This window comes from Acomys russatus, chromosome 2 (assembly GCF_903995435.1).
Source record: "Acomys russatus chromosome 2, mAcoRus1.1, whole genome shotgun sequence".
NCBI classification, from domain to species: domain Eukaryota; kingdom Metazoa; phylum Chordata; class Mammalia; order Rodentia; family Muridae; genus Acomys; species Acomys russatus.
In genome coordinates this window covers 87,329,425-87,357,213 of record NC_067138.1, presented here as the reverse complement: position 1 = coordinate 87,357,213, position 27,789 = coordinate 87,329,425, and the positions used below count along the sequence as shown (strand labels likewise).

The 27,789-nt window shown below is 39.9% G+C and overlaps 1 protein-coding gene across 1 annotated transcript in view; it reads right to left on the bottom strand.

Annotated features, from left to right (window-relative positions):
• Positions 1 to 665: 665 nt before the first annotated feature.
• Positions 666 to 27,789, bottom strand: part of Lurap1l (leucine rich adaptor protein 1 like) — a 43,514-nt gene continuing 16,390 nt past the window's right edge. The window contains exon 2 of the mRNA XM_051163702.1: positions 666 to 1,433. Coding sequence (XP_051019659.1) covers positions 1,059 to 1,433 — 375 coding nt within the window. The 3' untranslated portion in view covers positions 666 to 1,058. The remainder of the gene's footprint in view (positions 1,434 to 27,789) is intronic.

Genomic DNA, 27,789 nt, shown 5'->3' with positions numbered 1-27,789 from the left:
ATAGTAATGGGTGATATGGACAAGTAGTTGGAGAACACGGTTTAAAAAGGAAAAGAGAACATTGCCAGATTGAGTTCACAGTCTGAAGCTGTAGTCTGAGAACAGCAACTTCCTTGTGCATAGCTTGTTCTAGGCAACTGTTGGGACTTAAAGTTGTTAGATTTTGCTCTTGTGTGTCATCTATTGCTACGTGCCAACTTCATTCTTGTTAAGGATAGTTTCTTAAGCATGCTGCAGACATATGGTTATATAGTTCATTACCTTCTGTTTAAAACCCATCAGTCTTGGTTCGAAGGATGTGTTCTCTCTGGAGTTACAATGTGTACTCTTGAGTTTTAATATGATAATCTGTGCTAAGAATTTCTTGGTTTGATTCCAGATTAAAACTAAACAAAACAGCCAATCAAACAGCCTTTACTAAACTGGAAGTAATAGTATACAGAAAATGGAACTATTTGAGGAATAATTGGCAAATGGCTAGTTCCTGACTGCCTTACTCTGAATATGTGATTTAAAGAAAGAGCTTGGTGGTTCAAACTGGGAAACCAGGAGACATTCCTTGGAAACTGTCCTGGCTTTGAAATAATGTATAACTTTGTTAAAATACTTTATTTACTATACAAACAATAAAATATCTTCATATCTTCTAGCATATAGAAATCTCAAATCATTTAAGAAAACAAACAACAATAGGAAGTTATCAGACTTTGGTTTATTGTAAAATTTAGCAAAGTTTTTCATATAATCCCTGACCCCTCGCTCTGAAAACAAAAGCAGAAACAATTATTGCTTATTCTTTCCCCTCTACTTTGTCTGTGCTACTGTGAGAGAAGGGAGAAAGATTATTACAATAAATAAAACAGAGATGTAACAGAGAAAAATAAATCAGTCTAGATGAGAAATATTAGGAGCAACAGAAATATGATTAAGCCGTTTAAAAAATAAGCCTCTTTAAAAAGGTTGCCTTATTAAAACAAATCACACCAAAAATATAGCAGCAGAGAAGAAGGATACATACAAGTTAATTGCACACAAGTCCCATGCAAAAAACTGGACCATTAGCCAAGGCAGTAGTACTCAGAATCCAACTTGGGATGCTTGTGCAGAGCCTGTGAGTCCTCTATGATGGAGCTGTCACTGAACTGATCCAAGTCCGAAGGGGTCTGATGACCTGGTACATCATCTGCCAAAGTGTCCAGGTAGCTCCCTACTGAGATGCCATCCAGCCCGTCGCTGCCATCATGGAGACTGTTGTAGCTACCACGTAAGGAGGTACTCTGACTCTCCAGCAAGCTACAGAGGCTGCCACTGAGACTGCTGCCTCGACTGGTTATGGTGGCCTTTTCCTCAATCATCCACTTGATGGACTCGATGCTCTCATTGATGAGGAGCAATTGGCGCATGAGCCTTACATCAGTGGCTCTGAGGTTAACCTGTGTCAGAGAAGAAGAGAAGAAAGACATGACAGTTATGCTATGTTCTAGAAAAACATCTCAAATTAGCTCATATCCTACGTACTGTAGTTCACAATTTTAAGTTTACAAGATAAAAGAAAATGTTCTTGTTTCACTCTCTTTGGAAATTGTTGACTCCTCGTAGAAGTCAGAATCAAGAACTCACTTCCTGACATATGCACTGGGATCCTAACCAGCCAATGAAATGCAATCTCCATTGTATTCCCCAGTTACGCTCTCTGAACACACCCATCAAATGGCAAGTTCTCTGTTAAAAAAATGCATTCTTTTTCTGGATTGATCTATGACTTGTCTGTGATAATATGGTGCTGAATGTAACAATAAGGAAAGTGAAGAAATGAAGCAATCCTCATTGGTTTTATAGAAACCTCTGCTTATTAAATAACACACCAGGCCACATGAAAGAACAGCATCCACTAGAAAAATCTATTTACCCTGTACTACAGGCATTATCACTTTCTTCTTTTACAGAGAACTGAAATCCACAGGAAGAAAAAGTTAAGAATAAGTAGAGACCAACAATCCTTCTGACTGCATCTAATAACAAATGATAGTTTGCTTCTAAGGAGAGCCAAACTTGGCAGCAGAGACCTGTCTGGCCACAAGAGGGCCTACTTACACTCATTACAGTTTTGAAAATAAATTCCCACTCTTCCACTTAGGATAGTAACCCCAAAAGCTGGCCATGCCAAATCTCTCTTTAAGACATAGAACTAATTCAGAAATGTAAGTCTCTAGACTTATTAAAGGTATTCATTCTTAAGCTACTCAAACGACAAAAAAGGAGTCTATTGTCACCAGAAATCTGCTTTCATCCCAAAGGACTTCCTGCTGAGGAGTTAATCCATAACTGAAGGTGAACTTTAGATTGAGTGAATGTGTGAACAAACGGGGCAGGATAAAATCTCTACCAGAGAGCAGCTGAGGTCAATGCTCTGTGAGTACAGGACGTCTGCCTCTGTGTTCTGGGCTCAGTCCTAAGAGACAGCCAGTCAAGAGATACAGAGAAGACAGAGAAGAAAGAAAAAAGTTCCACTCTAAAGTACAATGTTCAAGAAATAATGAAAATATAAATGGAAATACAAGAATTACAAAGTACACTTTTTAAAAAGCTTGAATTCACTCAGATATTAAAGCAACTTCTGCAACTTCTTAGCAAAAGCTTAAAGAATAGATCACATAGACAATAACAGGTTAAAATTAGTTTCCTCTATCGTATTCTCAAGCAGAAAGGTATGAACTCAGTAAGTGTCCAACCTTTGTTTATTTCTTATTATGCTACTTCAGTGACCATGAACTTGCAATGACTATGACCAAGATGGAGGCTTTCTGAAAGTCTTTGTATTCAAACTCACCCACATACTGTATGAGTCATGAGGACAGAGTTCAGATTACAAGTAGTACAAATATTTACAAATATCAGCAATGCACATAGGTCCATTGATGAACACAGAAAATCAGTGAGTTAAACTTCTACAAAATTCTTCAATAAGTCCTTAAAGCTGAAGAAATCTCCCATGCCATTACAGGCATGGGGCAAGATGAATATGATCATTTTCCAACCACTCCCCACATGGACAATAGATGCCCATTTCCACATGCCTGCTTTGCCCAATGAAAATAGCCCAACTGGGTTGAGCTCTGAGCATCCACCAATGGACCAACACTACTCTTCATTTTTCCAAAGCCTCCTCATATTTCCAAGTGGATTGTTCCCAGCTTACTGACTCTAGTCTCCACAAAGCTTCTATAGTACTTCATGTTTCTATCTTACAATGTTGCTGAATTTTGTGCTGTTGCATACTGTGACTGATTTGTGATATATATGAAAAATATATGCATGTATATATTGGTCTTCTCAATTAAGTAATAAATCCCTTAAAGAAGCCTTCTTACTGTTCTTCTAGATTATAAAGAAGTCTTCTATATGATATCATAAGCACTTTGAAAGAATTTTGTCATATATTAAGAATTTTGACATGTCAGCCCTTAAGATATTAACAAACTCACACTTCCAGAAACTACCTCATTTGAGGGTCAATATATACTAAGAATACATTTTTCTGTCAGCAATTTTGGTCTTGTATAGTGGTTGCATCTAACAGACTTTTTTTTTTTTTTCATTTTATTGAGCAATAAGAATGAAAAGGAAGTAGGCTATGCAGAAACAAAAGCTTCCTTTGGCCATGAGATTACTTAAGTAAGGAAATCTGTTTCTAAAAGCAAAACATTCAGTGGCTGTTGAGTCATGGTTGGGGAGGGGTGTGAAGGTAATGTGGGTAGAACCTGTTGATGCAGATAGTGATTATAGATCTAAGTGTCCTTCAGGACAGTAAACAGTGTTTGCTCAATTGCTGAGTGTGCTGGTTTCTGTGACTGGCTGCTGGTCTGTTCTACGAGTTCTCATCTGTCACTCGGGGCTTTCTTCCAGAACTAATGTGTGGTTATGATATTGATGAAGCCTGGGAGAATGAGCAATCCACCAAGAACTGAATCACACTATGTTTTTCCTGTCTCCAGTGGCTGCCCCACCTTTTTCATGCTATGATTCATCTTAGTCCTTGTGATGGCTGCACCAAGAACAAAGTAGCTTTACCACAGTGGCAGGAACCTATGGTTCTCTCAGCTGGGGTTTATAAGACCTGTAAGTTTACTCTGAGGACAATGAGAGTTGGGGCCCTCCTCGATCTCAGAGGCTCATTACTACAACCGTGGAGAAACTGTTCCTAATTAAACAAGCCCAGTCTTCAAGCCCAACTAGACTGAGTTTTATGGTTACTGTTTCCTGCATAATATTTATGACTTGTTGGAATCGATTTGCGTATTACTTGTGCGTAAATGAGTTCCCGAATACAAGAAACCTTGCCTTATCACCATTGCTTGCTAAAACCTAACAGAGTGCTTATCACACTCAGTCAAGGTCTGTACAATGACTGGATGCTAGTTATGCTCCAGATTGAATCCCTGGTCAGAAGCCCGGAGCATTGTGTGGGCTGGTGGTATAAAATGTGAAAGGATGAAGTCTTTTTATTAATTTATTCATATTACATCTCAATTGTTATCCCATCCCTTGTATCCTCTCATTCCTCCCTCCCTCCCATTCTCTCCTTACTCCCCTCCCCTATGACTGTGACTGAGGGGGACTTTCTCTCCCTGTATATGTTCATAGGGTATCAAGTCTCTTCTTGGTAGCCTGTTAGTCTTCCTCTGAGTGCCAGAATGGGGAAATAGAAGAATCCAGAGGGTCCTAGAAACCTACAAGAAGAACATTATAATGGCTGGATCTGGGCCCAGGGGTCCTGATCAAACTATGGCACTAGCCAAGGACAATACATGCAGTAAACTTCAAACCCCTACCCAGATCTAGCCAATGGATAGGACATTCTCCACAGTTGAGTGGAGCGTGGGGACTGACTTTCACACAAACTCTGGTGCCCCTTATAGTCCTGTTTCTCTTCATTCCCAGGAGTAGCTGCTACAGTCTCTCCCTGGCTTAAATACACAGAGTATAAGATAACATCCCAAAGGGAAGCGGACTTCAAGCTGTGAGTCACAGCACACATAGAGATTTTGTTTGCTCAGGGGTGGTAACTTGTTCTAGCACAGCCCAGGTGTTCTGTAAACACCCAGTGAAAGTAATTGAACCAAGAGACCAAACAAGCTCCACATCTCCTTCCCCAGTACAAGTGTCCGGACTGACTGATTCAAAGCCATGTCAGTATCCTCTCCGTCTGGCCTCACTCTCCACTCCCTGTTCCAATCTTTTCAATTCCTGCTGTGTGGTTGGCCTTTGTGCTGAGTCTCCCAACCTTCAGGTTTGTGCCAAAAGGCCTTTGGCCTCTGGGGAAAGTGCTGAAACTTCATGTCATCTCAGACAGGTGATGGACTAGGTTTATATAGCATTTAAAATAAAGAATCCAGAAAGAGCAATGATTCCTAAAAACTCATTTTCAGGATTTTTTCCCAAGCAATCCTTTTTAAAACCATTTTTTTTGTTGTTGTTGTTTTGTTTTTTTGTTTTTTTTATTAATTTATTCTTGTTACATCTCAATGTTTATCCCATCCCCTGTATCCTCCCATTCCTCCCCCCCCCATTTTCCCATTATTCCCCTCCCCTGTGACTGTTCCTGAGGGGGATTACCTCCCCCTGTATATTCTCATAGGTTATCAAGTCTCTTCTTGGCAACCTGCTGTCCTTCCTCTGAGTGCCACCAGGTCTCCCCCTCCAGGGGACATGGTCAAATGGGAGGCAACAGAGTACGTGAGAAAGTCAGATCACCCTCTCCACTCAACTGTGGAGAATATTCTGACCATTGGCTAGATCTGGGAAGGGGTTTAAAACAACTCTGAGATTCCATCTTATACCCATCAGAATGGCTAAGATCAAAAATTCAAGTGACACCACATGCTGGCGAGGATGTGGGGAGAGAGGAACACTCCTTCATTGCTGGTGGGAATGCAAACTAGTACAGCCACTTTGGAAATCTATCTGGTGCTATCTCAGAAAAATGGGAATAGGGCTTCCTCAAGACCCAGCTATTCCACTCCTTGGAATATACCCAGAAGATGCTCCAGCGCACAACAAGAAAATTTGCTCAACCATGTTCGTAGCAGCCTTATTCATAATAGCCAGAACATGGAAACAGCCTAAGTGTCCCTCAGTAGAAGAGTGGATAAAGAAACTGTGGTACATATACACTATGGAATACTACTCAGCTATTAAAAACAAGGAATTCCCGAAATTTGTGGATAAATGGATTGAGCTAGAAATGATCATAATGAGTGAGTTAACCCAGAAGCAGAAAGAATCAAATGGTATATACTCACTTCTATCTGCATACTAGCCCAAGGGGCATGTCCCACGAAAGCCTTCACTTACCAGGAAACTGGGACAGAGGGGAGGGCATCCTATTGGGACTCTAAATGAGAGACGCATGGGAGAATAGCAAAATAAAAAGATACAGAGGGTCCTAGAAACCTACAAGTAGAACAATATGATAGGCAGATTTGGGCCCAGGGGTCCCGCTCAAACTAAGGCACCAGCCAAGGACAATATAGGAGGTAAACTTTAAAACCATTTTTAAAAAATACATTATTTATTTATTTACGTGTCTGTGCAGAGGGTGAGGGTGTACAGGTGTCCTAGGCGTGAGTGCGAGTCATCTGAGAATCAGTTCTCTTTCCACCATATGGGTCTCAGGCATCAAAGTCAGGTCACTGGGCTTGGCAGAAAGCATAGTTCCTGACATTGACCAGAATCATCTCACTGACCCCACACAGTCCTTTTTGTATGAAGGAATGCAACAGCCGTAAATTAGCAGGATGGAATCTGAGGAAGAATACAGTCAAATTTTCAATTAACCAAGGAATTGAGGGAGCTGGAGAGATAGTTGCGTGACAGAGAGAACCGGCTGCTTTCCTACAGGGCTAGAGTTAAATTTCTAGCATCCACAGGATGACTTACAAACATCTCTAACTGCAATTCAAGGAGATGCGAAGGCACTAGGCCTATGCATTATGCACAGATACACATGCAGGCAAAACTCCCACACACATAAACAAAACTAAATGTTTTTTAAATCAGAGCATTGACACTAAGGTGTCGTATGAGGAACACAGTAAAAGATCCGTGTCCACCCTTGGCACCATCTATCTATGATCTGTGGATAAACGAGATTGCTGTGTAGGGCTCCGATTCCCCAAACCTAAGGAGGCTCATGAGGGTCCACTCAGCTCTCTATGAGCCACAAGACTTGACAAGAATGGCAAAGCGAGTTCCAGGAAACACAGAGGAGCTGTGATCACCAAGACTAAATTCAGCTTAAGAACACACCTTTGAGCCGGGCATGGTGGCGCACGCCTTTAATCCCAGCACTCGGGAGGCAGAGGCAGGCGGATTGCTGTGAGTTCGAGGCCAGCCTGGTCTACAAAGTGAGTCCAGGATGGCCAAGGCTACACAGAGAAACCCTGTCTCGAAAAAACAAAACAAAACAAAAAAAACAAAAACAAAAAAACTACACCTTTGGTACTTGTCTCTGTTTCCTACTGAGGTTTCATTTCAGGTGTTACTTTATGAGGAAGCATTACTGCCTTTTTTTTTTTTTTCCCCCAAATCCCAGGTTTTCTTTCCATTCTCACATGTTGTTTTTATTCTTTGAGGCTGTGTGATTGCTATGTCACTTTTGCTATAGGGAAATGATAAGGAGACAGAAAATTTCTGCCCTATAGCTTCAGCATGAAGTGCAGCTAGAAAACAACTTGCAGTTAAAAATGGAAATTCAAAGTCAACACGGATTTTAATTAGCCTAACAGAAATTGTATGATAATAATAATTTGGATTCTACCACTTAATCACATTTAAGTTCCTGGGCAAACATATTGGTTTTTTATTTGTTATTATTTTGTGAGTGTGTTTGTATGGTGTGTGTATATATGCACATGTTTACCATATGGTCTTGTCAAACTCAAGGACTAAGTAAGGTACATCTCATAAAGTGCTCTGTTTTCACCCTTTCATATACTAACATCAAGTTGAATAAACAAATAAAGCATGTTCCTACTGTAAAAGCCACGATATAAATCGCAAATATTCTGAAAGCTATACTATGAATTAAGAAATGCTTTTTGCAAGTCCATCATGAAGTTCATGGGACAAAAAAAAAAAAAAGAAAGATTAGATGTGCCTTCTTTGGAGAGGTATTTTGATTCAATTCGATTTTTATTTATTCACTTTACATGCCAATCGTAGGCTCTTCCCTCCTTTCTTTCTGGTCCCACCATCTCTCCTTCTTCCTCCATCCCCTCTCTCCTATCCCTCAAAAAACAAGCGCCCCACCACCAGCCCACCCCAGCACATAAGAGTCCCATCAGGACTGAGTGTGTCCTCTTCCTTGTGTGATGTTATGTAAGCTCGCCTCCTAATTTCCAGCGAGAAGAAACAATAACCATCTGTTTCTCTCTTTTTCCCTCTCCATTTACAGTTGGAGAAAGTATTTGATTGTGGGCAACCCTCTTTTATAGTCATATTTATCTCCCATTTTCTTACCATACTTATTTTTACATATATTTAAATTTTAAGTATGAACTGAAAGGATATTGGAAAGTTGCCTGGAATATTGCTTTTTCAGCAGCTTATGTTTGTTTATTGTTTCAGGATTTCCATTACTGTAGTAAAACTCCACTACCAAAATATCTTGGGGAGAGAAGGATTTATTTCACCTTACACTTTCATATGACAGTCCATTAAAAAAGAAAGTCAGGTCAGTAATATGGAGACAGGAACTGAATCAGAGGCTGTGGAAGAGTGCTGCTCACTGGCTTGCTCCTCATGGGTTCTTCCTCCTTATACGCCCCAGGGCCACCTCCCCAAGGATGGAACCACTTACAATGGGCTGGGTCCACCTACATCAATATGATGACGCCATTTTTTTTTAAATTGTGGTTCCCTTGTCCAAAATTACTCTAGTTTATTTTATTATGTAGCCTCCTGGCATTCAATTCTGTTCCTTCTTCAAATTCACCACATAACCATTTGATGATCACAGGAGATTTTCTGCCTACTCATGCTTAGATGATCCAGATGTTTTATTAATAATGGTATTATATAGCATTTCTATCTATCTGCCATTCTTGGCAGATCCATGAGGACATTGCTGTCTCTCTGTCATCTGGGAAGACACTATATAAGATTTCTATTAACTGACTTTTGTTTAGAACCTTCTGGAGAAAAGCCTGTGACCACACACATCATTTTTATTAGGATCAAAATTTAGAGCATAATTTGTTTCTAACTAAAAAAAAATGGGTTCAGTTTTATTTTGCCATCCTTCACTTATGTTGTTCACTGGTAGAACTGAACAGCTTGTTCTTCTCTCAAAGCCTTACAGCTGGGTAATTTCCCTAATGACCATATTACTGACAAAAGCACTGATGACACAGAAAGCTGAGTTTGATCATTTAAAAAAGGTCCATGTGATTTTGCTTATCTTTCTTATCCCATCATGTATATTCTAACATACTGAAAGTCAACTTTACCAATTCATGTCTGAAGCATCACTGAGGCTAATGCAGCAGACTGAAAATTGCCCGAGCCAAGATTCATTTTGAGTGAGTTAGCAAACATATTCTGCATTCACAATAGAAAAGCTGATTCACACAAAACATAGATCAGAAGTATGACCACTAACATAAATAATTTACATATCCATTTTTCCAAGTTAGACCTTAAAGCAGTATTTCCAGATGAGGTTTAAATAAGTGTTGTGCTTTTCTGTTGTCTGTAGTGACCAGCATTATGATCTAAGAGGAAGATGCAGGGTGGTATAATGCCATGTGTCCAACAGCCAAATCACTAGCCAATACATACACTTATTTACTGGGTTGCCCAGTTCCTATATGCTGGCTAGTGTTATGTCAATTTGTCACAAGCTAGAGTTATATGAAAGTAGGGAACCTCAACTGAGAAATTAAGATCCTGTTGTAAGGCATTTTCTTAATTAGTGATTGATGGGGAAGAGCCCAGCCCATTGTGGGCGGTTCAATCCTTAGGCTGACAGTCCTTGGTTCTATAAAGAAGACTGAGTGCATACCTCCATGGCCTCTGCAACATGGAAATGTAAGCCTGTAAGCCAAATAAACCTTTTCCTCCTCAAGTTGCTTTGGTCTTGGTGCTTCATCAGAGCATCAGAGCGGTAAGACATCCTACCACTATGTTGAAATAACTGAGATAATCAATTTATGAAGTGTTAAGTTTATTTTGGCTTGTGTTTTCACATATCACACATTGAGCATGTGACAGAATAATACCTCGGGAGCGGGGGGGGGGGGGGGAGGCAGGGTTGAAATGCATATGAAGGAGACCCATTTAACCCACAGTGGATGAGAAACAGTGAGAAACAGGCTGGGATCCCACTACCTATACATAGAGCCCAGTGACTCAACTTCCTTCTAGAAGACTTGCACATCTTAAATATTTTGCCACCTCCGAGTTCTGTCACAAGTCAGGAATCAAGCCTTGGACACATGGGTCTTTGGAAGGCGTTTAAGACCCAGACTCTGCCATATAAATTGGGATAATATGAAAAATGTGTGATACACTTTCAGTAACATATAAGGTAGCTTTGCTATAAACTCTTGATAGCCGACTGATTCTCAAAGAATGTCTTACCCGTTCTTGCTGAACACTTGGATGTGTGCAACCTACACAGATAGAATTGCTCCCATTTCACTGACTCTTTTCCCAACAATTATTTATCCTTAAATACAGCAGTTATCTGTGGCTAGACTTTCTCATATAGTACAAATTATATTCATTAAAAGTAAAACCTATGTAAGCCTGGCTATGTTACTGGTCTATCAATGATGTTAGCAATTTCTTTGGTGAACTGTAGGACTCCTTTTGAATACACAGAGATTTTATTTTCCCTTTCACTGTTAGTTGAGTAACAGGGACATTTCAAAATGTATTTATTTTGTATTTTATATGCAGAATTTGTTTCTTGTCTGCATGCACACCAGTGTACCACTTGCATGCTGGGTACGTGCAGCATTAGAGATGGTTGTAAGCTTCTGTGGTGGGTTCTGGGAGTTGAACAATGTCTTCTGTAAAAGCAACCAGTGTTTGTAATTGTTGATATTTGAAAGTTTAGTCTTAAGAATTAAAATCATCTCTCACCTTTTAAAGTCTAGAATCAATTAATTAAAATCCAGGGATTTATTTATACTGTTTTCCACTTTCTGTGTATGAACTCATCTATAATGGATAGTTTCAAGTTAACAATATGATGTCAGCAAACACGGTTGATAAGGTGTCTAGAAAGTCTTATGGACAGTGTTTTCATCTCAGATACAAGCAAAAAGAAAAGTTTACTTATGAGAATTTCACAGAAGTACTGAATTTATATCATGTCCACTCTTTGCATCCAACTCCTTCGGCGTCCCTGCCCCTACCTTCTCAAAATCATGCTTTCTTATTCTTTAATTATTGGTGGTATACCTATACACACACACACACACACACACACACACACACACACACACACACACACACACAAACACACACACACACACTACAACCTCCTAACTCCATTTAGTGTTAATGTTGTCATATGTACTTCTGTTAGGGGCCAGCCACTTGGGATTGGATAACCTACCAGGGGGCTCACCCATGGGGAAAGCTTCTTCTTCCTGTCTCCACAGCCACTAACTGCCTGAAGCTCTTCATCATTTTTTTTTTTTTTTTTTTTTTAGGTCTTACTTAGGTAACCATATTTTCATATTTCATGGTGCGGCTTCCCTCTCATGCATAGAAGACACTCACTTCAAGACCGTAATTGAAAGTAAAATGCAGTAAAATCATGAGGAAGTGCTTGAGAACTTGCTACCTTTGAGTATAGTGTTGATTTGTAGGCTTACCTACGTAGCTACAGTTTTAACAGTGATTCTGAGAAGAAGTTCCCAAAGCTTCTGCAAGGTTAATAAGCAGCTCATGCATGCCAGTAGGTGTTGGTTTTAGAGCCACTGGGAAGATATAAAGGCTTTACTTAATCTATTGTAATCTGTGATAACTATATTTAGACTCTTTCATTTTATACCTCAGGGCTTTTACTTCTCTATGTATGATTTAATAACAGAGTGTATAGTTTTATTTCCCATTAGACAGAACTTGTGATAAATGTAAAACATAGTGAAAGTGTTCATGTCAAGGATGCCAAGGTAGTACAAGGCGATAATCCAGGCATTTGGGAGGCTGAAGCAGGATGATGGTGCCACCTGGGCTATGTAGCAAGACACTGTCTCAAATACAAGAAGTTTCTTATGGAAGTGGCCAAGTTCTATATCATGTCTGTTCAGACATGAAGTAGATGGGACAGGATAATTAAAGTGCTGAAATTCAGTTGAGCATTTCCATTTCCATTTTTGTACTGTGATGATTCGGTGGCTATATTTCTAAAATATGTTCAACACTTCTGTGTCTTGATATGTAGAATCAAATAAATCCAGGAAATGGGTGGTCATTACATTACCATTATAATCAATATGTTGCGTGGTGCAGAGTTTTTCAAGAATGCATTTAGGGTTGTCAAAAAAAACAGAGCTATAATCTTCTATTTTATACTTAACCTTTTTATAATAACATTTCAATAGTAACATTTATTTCTTTTATAATGTTATGTATATGAATGCTTTACCTGTATGTATTTCTGTGTACCATGTGCATGCCTGGTGCCCACTGAGCTCAGAAGAGGCTGTCAGATCCCCTAAGGCTAGAGTTAAAAACAACTGTGAGCCAGTAACTATGTGAATACTGGGAACTGAACCCAGATCCTCTCCAAGAGGAACAAGGGCTCTTAACCACTGAACCAGCTCTCCAGGTACCTATTTAATTTTTTAATGTCATCCATCTTTATATCTTTTGGTCTCAGTCCTAATATCCTTTACATCTTCCGTATCCTACCAACTCTATTCTCAGTCTGATAATGGTATCCAAGTCATGCATGCTGGAGTAACTTTTGCTTTTCACATATCTGTTGAATAAGAGACAAGGAAATTTCCAGGAAAACTTTGAGTCTAGTTAAAAAAAAAAAAAAAAAAAAAAAAAAAAAAAAAAAAAAAGGGGAAAAAAAAAAAAAAAAAAAAGCCTCGCCACCAACAACAAACAGTAATTAAGTAAAATTGAGAAAACATCTTCTGCAACAGATTGAGGTGAATAGGCCCTGATGCTAGGAAAAGGCTCTCCAACAGTGGGGGCAGGTGTGAATTGTCAACATGACACAATCCAGACTCAGCTCGGAGATGGCCCTCACGCATGGGGAGGATTGCCCTGATTAAGATAACTGAGGTGGGAAGACCTGCCCATTGTGATGACATCATTCCCTGACCTGTAGAACTTGGACTGTATAAAGAAAAGACTGTGAGCTGAGTCACAACATGCATTTGTTGCTCTGTGCTTCTTGACAGCAGTGAGCCAGATCCAGCATGCTGCTGTTCTTGTGATGGAACAACCTGGAACTATGCATGAGCAAAATAAACTCTTTCTCCCTCAAGCTGCTTTTTTTTTTTTCAGTGTATTTTATCACTGCAACAGAAAAACAAAGGCAGCAGGCTTTGATATGTACACGGGCTTCCTCCTAAGAAAGTTGCTAAAATATAGACTCTGCTTACTAGTTCCATCATGCTGCATTTCAAACAAGGTCTCACTTCATACTAACGCATAGGAAGCCTGTAAAGTACATCTCCATTAGTCTATCTCCTGACTTACAGCCTTCGGTAATCCTTGTCATTCACTATAGATCAGGCCGGCTGCCTGGTTTCTAAAGAGTTACAACGCTTACAAAGAACGTGGCTTCTCCTTGAAGAAGCCTCTTGCTAGCTGTGCACAGCCCTGTTCTGAGATCCACATAGTATCTGAGCTCCAGGCAACAGCTGGCCAGCGGGAAAAAGCTGACCACCACCACCACCACCACCACCACCACCACCACCACCACCACCACCACCAGCATCTCCACCACCATCCCAGCCCCTTCCTCCTGTACCTCAGTGAGCCTAGAGGCAGATTCTTCCAAAATCAAGCTCTGAGATGACTCCAGCCCCCACTCCCATCTGTGCCTTGCACTTTGATGGGTGTCTGTGAGAATCTCTGAGCCAGGGACATCCAATTAAAATGTTCCCAGACTCACAGAAACTCTGAAACAGTTTGCTTTTTGATGCTTCTGAATTTGGGGAGCATCACTAATAACAGGCACTAATAAATGGGCCATACTTGGTTCATTAAGAGCCCAGAGGTCTTTGAGCTGTTGTATAATTTGGGAGAATGGCAGACTACTCTGTCTATGGAATGCTGTTTTAATATCTAACAGTTGGGTTCTTAATGAACAAGTAAGTGGCTAGGTATTTGTTGGTGAAAGCAAAGACTATTCTAGGTAAGGCAAAGCCAATATTTAAGTAGCTATCTGGATTTCCCACAGGGCAAACTTTCTTCACCAGAGAACGCTATTTCTTACAGTGAGGAGTGGTAGTGGGAGAAATGCTTTATAATTAGTGACACACTAGATACACTCAATGGAGATTGCTCACATATTAATAGTTTTGAGGATAAATAAAAAGTTAATAATTATCCTAATTATCTGACCTAAACTTATATCATAATATTCAGATACAATGTGAAGAGTTTGGAACAAACTAAAAGATGAACATAGTGACATTATTGCAGTTTCAATATTTAGTTTTCTTCAGTTGTGATTTTTCTTTTTGAGATGGTTCATTTAAGTTGAAAGTACACTTCAAGTTGCTCTCAAAGGGGAAGAAATATGGGAGGAACGTATGATGGGATAAGAGTTCCCTGTTGAGCAGCTTACGATACACCAAACTTTTTCCATGTTAATTCATTTTTTTTACAATGGGTCCCTGTAGAATGATCCTTTTGCACAGGGAATGTAACTGAACCATTGGTATTTCACTGGGCCACTTATTTTCAACCATTGTTAGTGATTTGGCCCCCTCTGACATCCTTTATGGCACGTGAGCCTTACTTAGCCTTGTCTTATTTTCCATATAGTGCCCAACACTGACTAAGTATTTTCACTTGGGGACTTCAGGCTGGACTCTCCAAATGGGAGCAGTGATCTCAGCACTGGGCAGAGGCGATGATTGGAAGGGCAGCCAGTAAACCACACCTGGAGTATTCCCACCCTCACTGCAGTGCCTTGACTCTGCTCTCGTGATTTATGCAGTCTCAGCTTTTAAGAAAGGTTTGGGGAATATTAAAAATGTATATCATTTGTCATAAAATTCCTATGCCATACACTTAGGTAGCTGCCTTAAATATCAATTTGTCAATAACTATGTCAACACCTCCCCACACACAAACAAACACACACACACACACACACACACACACACACACACACAATTGCTGAAGCTGACTATTCTCATCATGGTTTCAGTCTGACAAGTTACAAACTGGTCTTCACCACGAGGGAAAAAAAAATTGAACAAACTTCAGGTCAACAACATTTTTAGAATAACCAGAGAAGTGAGGTCACAAGGCAAACTGCAGCCTGGGACACAGGTCAATGAAATCATTGTGTACAGAAACAGAAGTCCAGAAGTAGAAGACCTCAAGCTAGGACCGAAGTCAGAGCAATGTTTTAAAGGACAATCTGTGAGTTGCTGGTGGCCCAGTGGCCCCGACATGTGAGTTAAGAATGGTCTCAAGACCTCCACACTTCACAGTTTCACCTTCAGGAGTCCTGCCGCTTTCTCATGATCTCCTGGGTTTCCAGCAGGAGAAGAACACTCCAAAGTACACACTTCAGACCTCTCTGGTCTCCTTAAGCAGGACTCACCTTAAAGCAGAGACTAACAGTGTTAGATCTTTCCTAAGAAATAGCCTAGTTAAGAGAAAGAAACCATTCAACTCCTCCTCATGACAGAACACTCTGCCGTCGCCTGCCATCCCAGCAATCCTACTGAAAGTGCAGGTGGATCTCTGTGAGTTCGAGGCCAGCCTGATCTACAAAGCGAGGCCAGGACAGCCAAGGCTACACAGAGAAACCCTGTCTCGAAACGCCCCTCCAAAAAAAAAAAAAAAAAAAAAAAAAAAAATCCAAAAAGACTGAAAGTGCTTCAGGCTTCTGATCCTAGTAAACACTGTCTAAGAAAGGTGAGGGATAATAGAGTGGACAAAGGAAATCTCAGTCACTGACCCCCACAGCTAGGAAAAAACATTGAACAGAGCCTGACTCATGCCCCACTTAGAGGACTCCAAACTCAGCTCCTTTTTCATTCCCAGGAGCCACACAAAGCCAAAGAAAGGTCTAGAAACAGTACAGAAGAGCACAAAACCAAGTGAACAAGGTTAAGAAACTGCTTCTTTTGCAAACTATTTAAACAAGAGAAATCTGAACTAAAGTACCTAAGTCCTGGGCGTGGAGGCAGGTGGTGGGGGTAGGAAAAATCTATATTACCAGAGGGAATTGCATAGCCACAGCATTACTCTTAACCAATGAAGGAGAATCAGGCTGAAGTGCACTGACCGGAAAGGCTTTCAGAGTCCAGGTTGAGACAGCCAGCCTCTTCTGCAACCCACTGGCCATATACCACTTAGCCGACTTTGGTTTTTGAAAGGAATAGCATGGCGTGCCTGGTTGAATTGCCCAAAAGAGCAACTTTTTATTTTGTTTTAAGAGACTGGGTGTCTCTGTGTAGCCTTGGCTGTCCTAGACTCAGTTTGTAGACCAGGCTGGCCTCAAACTCACAGAGATCCTCCTGCCTCTACCTCCTGAGTGCTGGGATTACAGGCGTGCACTGCCACCACCACCCAGCAAAAAGGCAAATTTCAAAAGAGCTATAAACAAGCTTAACATTAGTATTGTGGAGACATTTGAGTGTGTGACACTCTTTAATACCCACAGAGGTAACTGAGACTGTCAGCCCCAACTGAAGAAGGTCACAATCAAGAAATAATCCTTAACACCTTATTTTTTGTTCTCTATGGCTATCAGAAAAGATGAAAATAAATTACTACTATTATTTTTACCATACATCTAGACTTCCTTGTAAATAGACTTCTGAATCTAAACATCAAAATCTGTTTTATGAGAATGATTAAAATTTCAAAATACTCTCAGTGATATGCTAAAATAGCTTAAGGGTATGGCCTGATTATCTGTGGGGATATTATTTCTCACTATCAATTTTTCTCAGACATAAGTTATAGGTGAACTTGGAAATTTGTGTCTCAAAGATGTGCAAATATATGACTTCTGCTGGGTAGCAAAAAAAAAAAAAAAAAAAAAACATCGGTAATCTCAAAATCTTCAGTTTTACTGTTTCAAGGGACATTTGACAGTTGTATCTCTAAATTAGGAATTTGGACTTCTGATTTTTCCTGAGAAAATATACAGCACATTTCTCTAATTTGATTTTCCAACTAAATGCCATATCAGTTTTTACATGTTCCTTCTAAGTTTCATATGAAAGTCAAATTTACAAGTTGCTGCTGGCACAGTCAGAACCTGCTGCAAAGAAGCACTCTAAGCTCTCCCCTACCTTTAGATCTTCTCATATGGAATTGCTTAAGATGCTCCTGGACTCAGAAAAGCAATAGAAGCCTTCCCCCTGGAGTAGGTTTCTTGTGGGCGGGTGTTTTTGTTTGTTTGTTTGGATGTTTGGTTTTGGTTTGTTTGCTTTATTGTTTCCAATCCTGACTCCGTAGTTCTGTGTTTTATTTGACTCTGTGATCACACCATGTCTGTTTCACAACTAGATAATGGCAGGGTTTAATTACGTAATTGAGTATGCCTCAAAAAGAAAACGTGTGTAAACAGCTACTTCGGTAGCTACTGAACATCGAGGCCAGGAAGAATCTCCCACTCTCTATATCTTTGGGGGCACGCTGGCAGTCTGGTCTCATCACAGGATAACTTGATGGTCCCTGTGGGAAGACAGAAATCTGTTCAGGAAGTCTCGGGGTAATAGAGGATAGGGCCAGTTGCTTTCTGTTGTCTGCTTGTCAATTTGCTAACATCTGTGAAGAAAACATTCCTTTTCAACTAAAGTAAAAAATAACTCTTTAAAACTGGTGGTCTATGTTTTCTAATGTCAGCTGCCCAAGACCATGGAACTGAGATTGCAAGTCCTGTAGGTGGGTGTGGTAACTGAGAACAATTTTTGCTACTCACTAAGAAAATTAGTGCTAGACATGCAGGACTAGCAAGATGGATTAGTGGGTAAATTCCCTTGGTACATAGACCTGACCTGAGTTCACACCCAGAAGGCATATAATAGCGTACAATATGCATGCATACACACACACACACACACACACACATACACATACCATATAATAATAATAATAATAATAATAATAATAATAATAATAATAATAATAATAAAATAATAATAATAATAATAATTTTGAAAGACTATGAGGGGCCTGGAGAGATAGCTCAGTGTTTAAAAACACTGGTTGCTGTTCCAGAAGGCCTGAGCTCCCTTTCCAGCACCCTCATGGCAGCTCACAATCCAGACGCAGGAGATCAAAGGCTGTCTTCTGACCTACACAAGCACCAGACATACATATAGGCAGAACACTTGTACACATAAATTAAAAAAAAAACCTTTTTAAAAAAGTGTCCTAATTTCAAAGTATAGATATATATTGTTTTCAAGTACATAAGGGAGTATTTTAATCAAATAACTAAATCTACTCCAAGAACCTTTCTGATTTCCCCTGCTAGATATAAGCCAAAATTCAAGGGGTAGAATTTAAAAATGTCTTTTGTCATCCACCTCTTCTTGCGTTCCCTGCAAGGGCTCTGGGTGAATGGCCCTTCATGAAGAAAGCTAGACAGCAGCCAAAAAACAATCATGCTGTGACCCAACAAAAATGTTTACAAATAACAGCAGAGCTAGATGGAGGAACTGGGTTTCCCAAATCCCAGCTGCAAGGAATTAAAAGGAGGAGGAAGAGGAAGAGGAGGAGGAGGAGAAGGAAGAGGAGGAGGAGCAGGAGGAGGAGGAGGACAGAGGAGGAGATGCTTTCTGAAGAACTTTTCCTCTAGACCACTGGAACTCTGCCCCTTGGAGTCTTCCTTCATCTACCCTGTCCATCCCAATGGCCACCCTCATTGAGCTGTTGAAAGAAAAGGCTTGTTGTATGTCTCTATTTCCTGTTCTTTGCCTTTTTTGAAGAAACATGTTCTTTGAGGGTATCAGCTGATAGCTCCCCAAAGGAATCTGATGAGAACTCACACAGACACAGGTAGTTTCAGCATAGCATAGACAACGTGAGGAAGCAGAAATATACAAAGTATGACAGTGGCATAGCAAGTGCCCATTAAGTTTGTGTCCCTAGGCCTTCAATTCATTGTTAATCTTAATTTATTCATTCCTTCTGTTTTGTTCATTATCAAAATTTATTTCAATTGCCCGGCACAGGATTTCACTGAATTTAATACTTCAAGAATAACTAAGTAAACTCGTAATTGGGGCAAGAACAAGGTGGCTTGCCAGAGGAAGAAGTAGGTTGCTTTTATTTCTTTTGTATTTATGTCTGAATATCTGCCCTAAGAATACAATGAAAATCCCAGACCAAAGTACCTTACTTCACACCCAGCACAGGAGACCAGAAGGAATGAAGTAGAAAACTTCCCACATAGGTCCATGCAAGCTAGGCAATCTGCAATATGTCCAGCTGTCTCCTCAGTTCTGCGTAGTTCAGTCTAGGTGCTGTGTCTGTGCAGATGTCATCAGATTGCATGGGATAAGGGTTTAGTCTCACTTCTAACACTGGTCTCCCATGCTTCTGACTAACCAGCTAGGTACCAACCAGGTTCTTGTGATTCTGCTTCTTGGTTAACAGTTTGCTAGTGCCTCCCACAGAACTCAGTGCAACGTCTTCCTTAGACTTCCCAGCTTTTTATAAAAGATACCACCAAGGAGGCAATGGTAAGTAATAAGGTTCACAAAGCGTCCATGACCTTTCAGGTGCTCCACTCTCCAGGAGGCACCACAGGCTGACTGAAACCTGTCCTTTTGTGTTTTCATGGAGACTTCAGTGTATAGGCTTGCTCAGTTACTATCACTGACCAATGTAACCTGCATCTCTTTACTGGTCCCAGAGTTGGGGTTATGGTCTGAGGTACCAATCATGTAATGATGCTTTGGTCTTCCTGTGGTGACCAGTTCCTATGCTGAAGCCACCAGGGGGCTGGTAGCCTTCAGTCACCTCACCACCTTATGAAAGATGTTTTTTTTTTTTTTTTTTTTTTTTACTTTGGAGATTGCAAGGATTTTAGGAGATTTATGCCAGAATGCATAAAGGGAGAGCAGTCAGATTTCACAACATCATGTGGTGATTCAGCATCTAGCACGGACTAAGTGTTGTGACAATCCCACAGTAACTTTCATTAGCTGCTGACATATTTCTACAAATAGCTTAATGGCACCTAAAGTGCCACCACAGAACATCAGTGACCTAAGTCATATGTTCCTACTTCATCATATATATATATTTAAATGAGCCTTTTGCATGGTACCATTTTGAACAGTTATTATTCTAAATAATTCTTACTTATTCTAAATGAATTTGGAACCACCGAAATAGCCGTAACCCAAATATATTATTTCGTTCTAACTTAGTTTTCTTCAAGAATTTCACTTTTAAAAACTAGAATTTCATTTTTGAACATTAAAACAAGTTTGGGACATGTAAGGGTTTGCTCACTTTTGAATATGAAATGATGTGCCATGTGCATATACAAACAGATCCCTTTCCAGCATAAATGGTATGGAAATAAATGTAAAATAGAAGTGACAGTCACTTTGCTCTTTATCTATTGCTGTGATGCTTTTTAACCCAAACATCTCCTGATAGTGTGGTTGAGGGCCTTGCTAAGAGCCCATAACCTTGATGTTAGTTTTGTTGCAAATAGTAGCACAACCTCCACTTAGACCACCTAGCCTTCGCATGCTCTTGTTGTCCTGCTTGATAGTGAGGATACTGAAGATCATTTCCAAAGTTACCTCCAGCCCTAACTGATGTGGATCTCATAAACAAAACAAAACAAAATGAAACAAAAAAACCCAACTCATTAGAAGTTCATGACCCCTGTAGAGTCTGCAAAGAAAAGAAAAGGATTCTTCACTTGCTCCCTAAGGCAACAGAATGACCTGCCATTGATTCCTGAAGAAACTGCACTGGAAAAGAGTTTATCCATAAATAACAATTTCGCAAGATATCAAATTCTTTAGGCAGGAAAAGCAGAAGCACCAGTGACCATCATGCACAGACACATGCACTGTTCCCAGTGTAGGACACAGACAGAGCAGGGGACACAACACGTGGTGATGTGTGCAGGGGAGTAGACTCACCGTTGTTGGGCGGAAGAAGTCATGAGTTGAGGATGAAGAAATAACCACTTGCCCAGAGATGCAACAATCCATCTCTGCTTAAATGCTGGCCATCCAACTGGCAGAGCTAGGATGTAGAGTGTGGTGAAAGGGAAGTGTAAAAGTAAGGTGGTGGGGTGTCATGGAGGGCCTGTGGTGGGGAAGGTGCTGACAGCAGATTACAGGGAGATGCTCAGAGCATTTTCCTACATAGTTCCTGATCAGAGATTTGACTCTGCTGGGCTGCAAGCTGCTAAGTAAACTCCCTCGGAAATCAAAGTCCACTGTGCAGGGCCTTATGAACATCTCAAGCCTATTCTTTCTCATGGGTAAGAATGCACTGATAACAGTAGCAGAGGATATTAGAGAAAACTGTAAGAAATGGATATAAGAACTTCTGCTTAACTTGACACAGGCTCAATTGATTTAATCATGTCTCTATAGAAGAAATGCTGACTCTTTAAGTACTGTCTTCTAAACTGCATGTAATTACCTCATTCTCCTGAGTTCAAAGTGACAGGTCCACTCTGGAGGAATTGTGATGGGAATAGAAAGAGGGTTAATTTGCACATGTGAAGCACTAGTAGGTGGCTTCCCTTTCCTCAGCTAGAGTCAGCAGGCTGCTTTCCATTGCTCAGTGAGAGTTTTTTAATTAACTTATTTACTTTTCACCCTGATCCCAGCTTCCCCTCCCTCCTCTCCTCCCTGACCCGCCACCCCCCATCCCCCATCCCCGCCACCCCTCACCCCTCATCCTTCTGTTCTTCAAAGGATGCATCTCAGAGTTTTAAGACCAGGGCAAAGTGCTTGTGGAGTATGACACTGAAAGGCCTAGAACACTGACACCAAATTCTTATTCTGATCTCCATTTCCTCCCCATAAACTCAGTTCTTAAATTCTTATAGAAAATTTGTCTTCCTCTTGGGTTTTGAGTTGTTCTTCCTTGAGGAGGAGGGATGTTCTTAAGTTTCTCCAACTTACGGGTTCTTTCTTTCTTTCTTTCTTTCTTTCTTTCTTTCTTCCTTTCTTTTTTTCTTTCATAGACACAAAATAGTCACGTGACTTCGAAATACAGTAAAACTCATTGTTCCCAATTTTAATTTCCAAACACCCTTTAAGTTTTTTTCATTTTTGAAAAATATTCTTCGTTGAGCACTATGGCATATGCCTATACCCCAGCTACTTAATAGGTTAAGGCCAGAGATGCTGATTTGAGAACTGCCTGAACACCCCAGCAAAATCTAGTTTCAAACAAAAAAGTACACATAAGATTTCCTCTTAAAGTAGCATCCTTACAGCAGTCTAATGAAACAGATACAGAAAACTTCGTTGTTGTTGTTGTTGTTGTCTTGTTTAATGATCAGAGGTGAGTTTAGGAATACATTTTCCTTTGGGGGACAAAGTAAGTTTCTATGCTGAAGCTCTGTTAGAAGCCATGGGTCACAGAGTGCTCTGCAAACTTCAGTAATTGTTAATTCGCCAATCTCTACCTTTAAGTATCTCAATGCTCTTAGACATATTTAAAGTCCTAGCCTGATGTGAGGTTTCCTCAGGAAGCACAGCTGTTACAGCTCGTGAAGTTGTTCAAGGTTTTTGGATGAATGGACCTACAGGGATGTTTATGTAATAATTATAATTAAGAGATTACATTTTTTACTTAACCAACTCACTAGAAAAATATTATTATATTAAAGATAAGACTTATGATCTTTATCAAGCAGCAAAAGCCCTAAAATGTTTCTGTTGCTTTATGCCTTGGAAACCACAACTATCTTTATGCGTAGAAATTAACTAGAATAAGAGGCTTTAATTTCTGTTTGAATTTGACAAGAGAGAGCTTTACAGACATTACTTAACTATGGAAATTACTAATGTATCATATTCTAATAATTTTACTAAGGCATTGTTTCCACATTTTGTATTTTGCATAAATACTTCCTTGAAATCTAAACAGAATTAAGGAGCAATAAATATATTTTTACTTTGGATTCCATGATTTGCTATTATATTATTATTATTGTTATTATTATTAATTATTGCTAAGCCCTTATGAATTTCCTAATGTAGTGGGGTGAAACAGAACCTCAGACAGCTTGATATCATGTTAAGACAAACAAGCTTAGTTTTGACTTCAAAGGGCATGTTAGAATACCATTCTCCCATTAAGTAACTTCATGTCTGTCACTGGACAGGTTTCTTAATAGTTTTTCTACATCAGCTTTCTAATCCAGAAATCGATGGATTTCCCAGTGTTTGGTGCTGGAATTGAATGAGATACTGTATGTATCCTGTGTTCAACAGAATCTAGCTGCCCCCTTTACTTTGAAATAGGTCAAACTACTAAGTTGCCGATGTGTGGGATCAGGTAACTCACAGCTCTAATGTATACAAGGACTACAATTAATAATCCAATACGGCATACTGGAAGTTTGCTATAAGAGTAGATTTTAAATATCTTACCACAAAATTTTCTTAAAAGGTAGCATATGAGTTATGTTAATTTGCATCACTACAGAGTCGCTTAAACCATATAAGTGCAGCATCGTGTTCACCTTAAATGTAAGCAAACATTATTACGGCTTAAATTTTTTCAACACTTGCCACATTCGAGGACGTTAGAATATATTTGTTTGGTTGGTTGGTTTTTGGGGGTTTGGTCTGGTTGTTGCCCAAATGAGCAGACTCATGTACCCTAAAAAGTTTGTAACCTTTCCTAAAAACGTATTCCTCTTTGACCAACAAAAAGCCAACACACCTGGGCAAGACAAGTGGCATAGGCGTGGCTAAGGTTCTCAGGCTGTTGGGACAGAGAGGTCCTTGGGAAAGGAAGCAGTTAGAGACCAGAAGAGGATTCTGGGAAGGAGAGATGAGAGTGGAAGAAACTAAAGAAGCAGGCTGCCATGAGTAGGTGCAGAAAGAAACACATTGCTGGAGTGGATGGAGGATTTGGCCCAGATGATGAACATTCACGAGTGTTTGGGATTATGGATGGGAGGTAGCTTGATAGACATTATTAGAAGCAGATGGCATGGGACTGGGGCAAGGAAATATGGGAGGTAGTTTAGAGGACTAATATCTGCCCTGCCCCAGGTGAACCAAGGCCATTTTAAAATATAACAGGTATCTGTGTTTTTATTGATTAAGAATGGTTTAGAAAATACCATCGAAGTAATTATAGCCTAATAATAAACATTTATGAGACCCCATCTTTAAATTAACAGCAACATTTGTTTGCTTGCTTACAGACTGGCTGGCCTGAAACTTTGTGTAGACCAAGCTGCTATTCTGTGATTAGAGGCCTACACCACCACACGTGACATGAAAATGAAAGTGCAGAATTTTATTTCTGATAAAAATTTTGTTGCTTATTTGATCCAAAGTGTTATTTAAACATTCACCTTAGTATAGTCCAATCAACTTGGCACCCTCACACTTTATAGGCAGAGGAACTTGACAAGCAGAGGCAGGTGGATCTCTATGAGTTTGAGGCCTGCCTCGTCTACATAGAGAGATACAGGCCTGCTAGTCTATAGCGTGCAACCCTATTAAAAAAAAAAATGAAAGTAGAAAGGAAAGGGGAAGTAAAGAAGGAGAGAGGAAAGAAGAGGGGGGAAACGAAACTGAGCAAAACAAATAATAATAAACATATCCAATCCGTATTACTTAAGTGCCTATAATTTTCATTTATAACACTTAAACCTAAATGTCTGGTACCAGCGATATTACATTGCTCTGCATGTTTATGTTTGGAGCTGGTTGATAAATTTCCCAAGTGATTATTCCAATGCAACAATGAAAAGATAGCCCACAGATAGGCATAAAAATTGTAGATTCCTAGTGATAAAGAAACCAGAGATAATGGTGGAGTTGAAACGTGAACAAACTCAGGATTGATGATACACTGGAAAGGTAGCTTAAATTCTTCCAACATATTAGAGGGAAACCTTAATATTGCATAAAGACAATATTGTCTCAAAAAGAAACAACTTGACAACTTGGGTATAGAGCATTCATGCACAATTCTACCCTGTCAAACATGAGACCAGGCTTGGTTTAAAGGAAATTCAACAAACAAGAAGCAAGACTCAGTCCTCATAGCTTACTGATACAAAGGGGGCAATAACAAAGGCTTTTACAACTACTGATTCAAAAAAAGGTGGCTGAGAATGCAAATACACTTCTGCTTTCTATTCTTGGCCTCTAATATTGCTAATTTCTGAAAATTACTGCTGCCAGATTAAATGTCTGGCAAATAGCTGTCCTAGCAGTACAAATTAGCATATATTCAATGTTAATTCATCGCCTCTAGTTTAGAAGGACCACAGATGAGGATGATAAAAGCAGATGCCTGACATATGGCAACAGATGGGTCAACACATTTTTAAAGAGCTGCTGGGAATAGAATGATTCACTTTTCTCAATTCACATCAAAAAAGGTGAAAGGAGGGGAGCAGAAGCAATCCAAGTAAGATGGGCTTAATAGGCTTCTAATTTTCCTACAGTTTATATGTCCTGCAAAACTATGGGGCTTGCAGTTTGCTAGTGTGTTTCATGACACAGCATTGGTCTTAACCAGGTAGAAATATTCATTAACAAATACCAGACAACTATAAATAAGAACTTTCTACATTGCAGATATGTCAATTGGTGGCAGGAATTATTAGAGCAGATGGTATGTGATGAATTCATCAGGACACGTCCAGACCTCAGTCCCTAATTCCATGTATTTGATTCTTGCTCATGTGATTACCTAGCCTCCTGTGACCTGGGATACTCACCATTTGCAATTTTATACTTATGCATGCCTGTTACTATAATACAGACACAGGAAAGTTTAATGTTTAAAACTCTCACTCAAATATAACACTGTAGAGACACAGGTAGAAGTCAGCCCAGAGAAGTAACATTAAATTACTTTTCTGAAGTAAGGGAAATTTCCCCTATTGCTTGGAGATGGTTCCACAGTAGCGGAAAAGGGAGTAAGAGTGCTCACACAGTGAAAATAAATGGCTGGATTTTGTGAGATAGCCTTCTTCATCACATAGTTAGCCATGATGTCAAATTATATGCTTTCTCTTAGCTATAAGTTTTTAAAGTGATGTTTTGTTAGGTGGATTTGATTTCTCTCTGCTAGGTCAAATTAAAACAAACAGACAACAGCGACAACTCTTACACAAAATCCTTATAGAATTTCCAAAATTAAAGCAAAGCATCCACACCTCCCCTACGTTTGAACACAGGAACGAAAAGGCAAAGTACAGCAACAAAAGCTCACCTTTCACACAACTGCTCAGGAGAATATGAGATGCTTTTACGGCAATTAAGGTCTTGGCAAACACAGCTTCACAATCTAATCTGTATTGCATCTCGGCTCCTCTGACATCGGTAAAGCCACCTGCTTTCTGTGGTCAGCGTCTCTCCTCTTGTTCCGGAACATGATTACAAACTGGATGTGGAACTTGTCTCTTAATGTTTTGACTGCACTGCTTCTGTACAGCAATCGGACTGTGATTCTCATTGCCATTTTTTCCCCCTAGTAACAGCAGGATCAGCTTGCTGGGCTGATTTTGCAATTATCCGAGTCCGCTGCTGGGGAAGTAGGGCACAGGAGCACCTGCAGTGATGTGCTGAATTCTGCAAGGAGGTGAAGTTCCCTCTTGTGCACCTCCAGCTCAGGGCAGACATAGGGAGAGTTCTGCCAGCCATGCACCGCACAGGCAATGAAGGGCTGTGTTCTTTTCCTATTGGTTTTGCTTTATAATCTCATAGAGAAAATTTTAATTTCCAAGGTAGCTTTCATACAGACAGAGATATATCCCCAATAACAATAAACAACAGTACAGACAATACAGACACAAAAACAAGTAGTGTTTAGGCAGTGTTAGTGTCACACATTACAACTAATTCTTCAAGGCATTTCCTTTCACCTAACCTTAATGAAGTCCCTAAATTGTAGATATTATCTTCAAATTGCAACTTGGTCAAAATCATTCTGCTAGGTATCAGTGGGGGTGAGATTCAGGCCTAGTTCTTAGCAGCTCTAAAGCTTAAGCTACTACTCCTCCCCATGAAGAAACTCTGAAATCAGCTTGCATGTACTCCCTTACAGAGATCAATTCAATCCGACAATAGAAAACTCCACCAAGAATTTGAAAATTATGTAAAACCAGTGACATAGATTGATATAGATATATATTCTTTGGGCTAGGAATTTCTTGAACATAACATGAAATGTAGAAAGTATTCATCAAATTAAAATCTAAGAAACAAGTTAAATATGCGGCATTGTAGGGCTGCACACAGAAAAGAAACTTTCAGGTAATACAATGACGGCTAAGACAGCCATAATAGAGTAGTCTGTGAGATGGCTCATAGCTTTTCAGCACTGACTGCTCTTCCAGAGAACCCTGGTTCAGCTCGC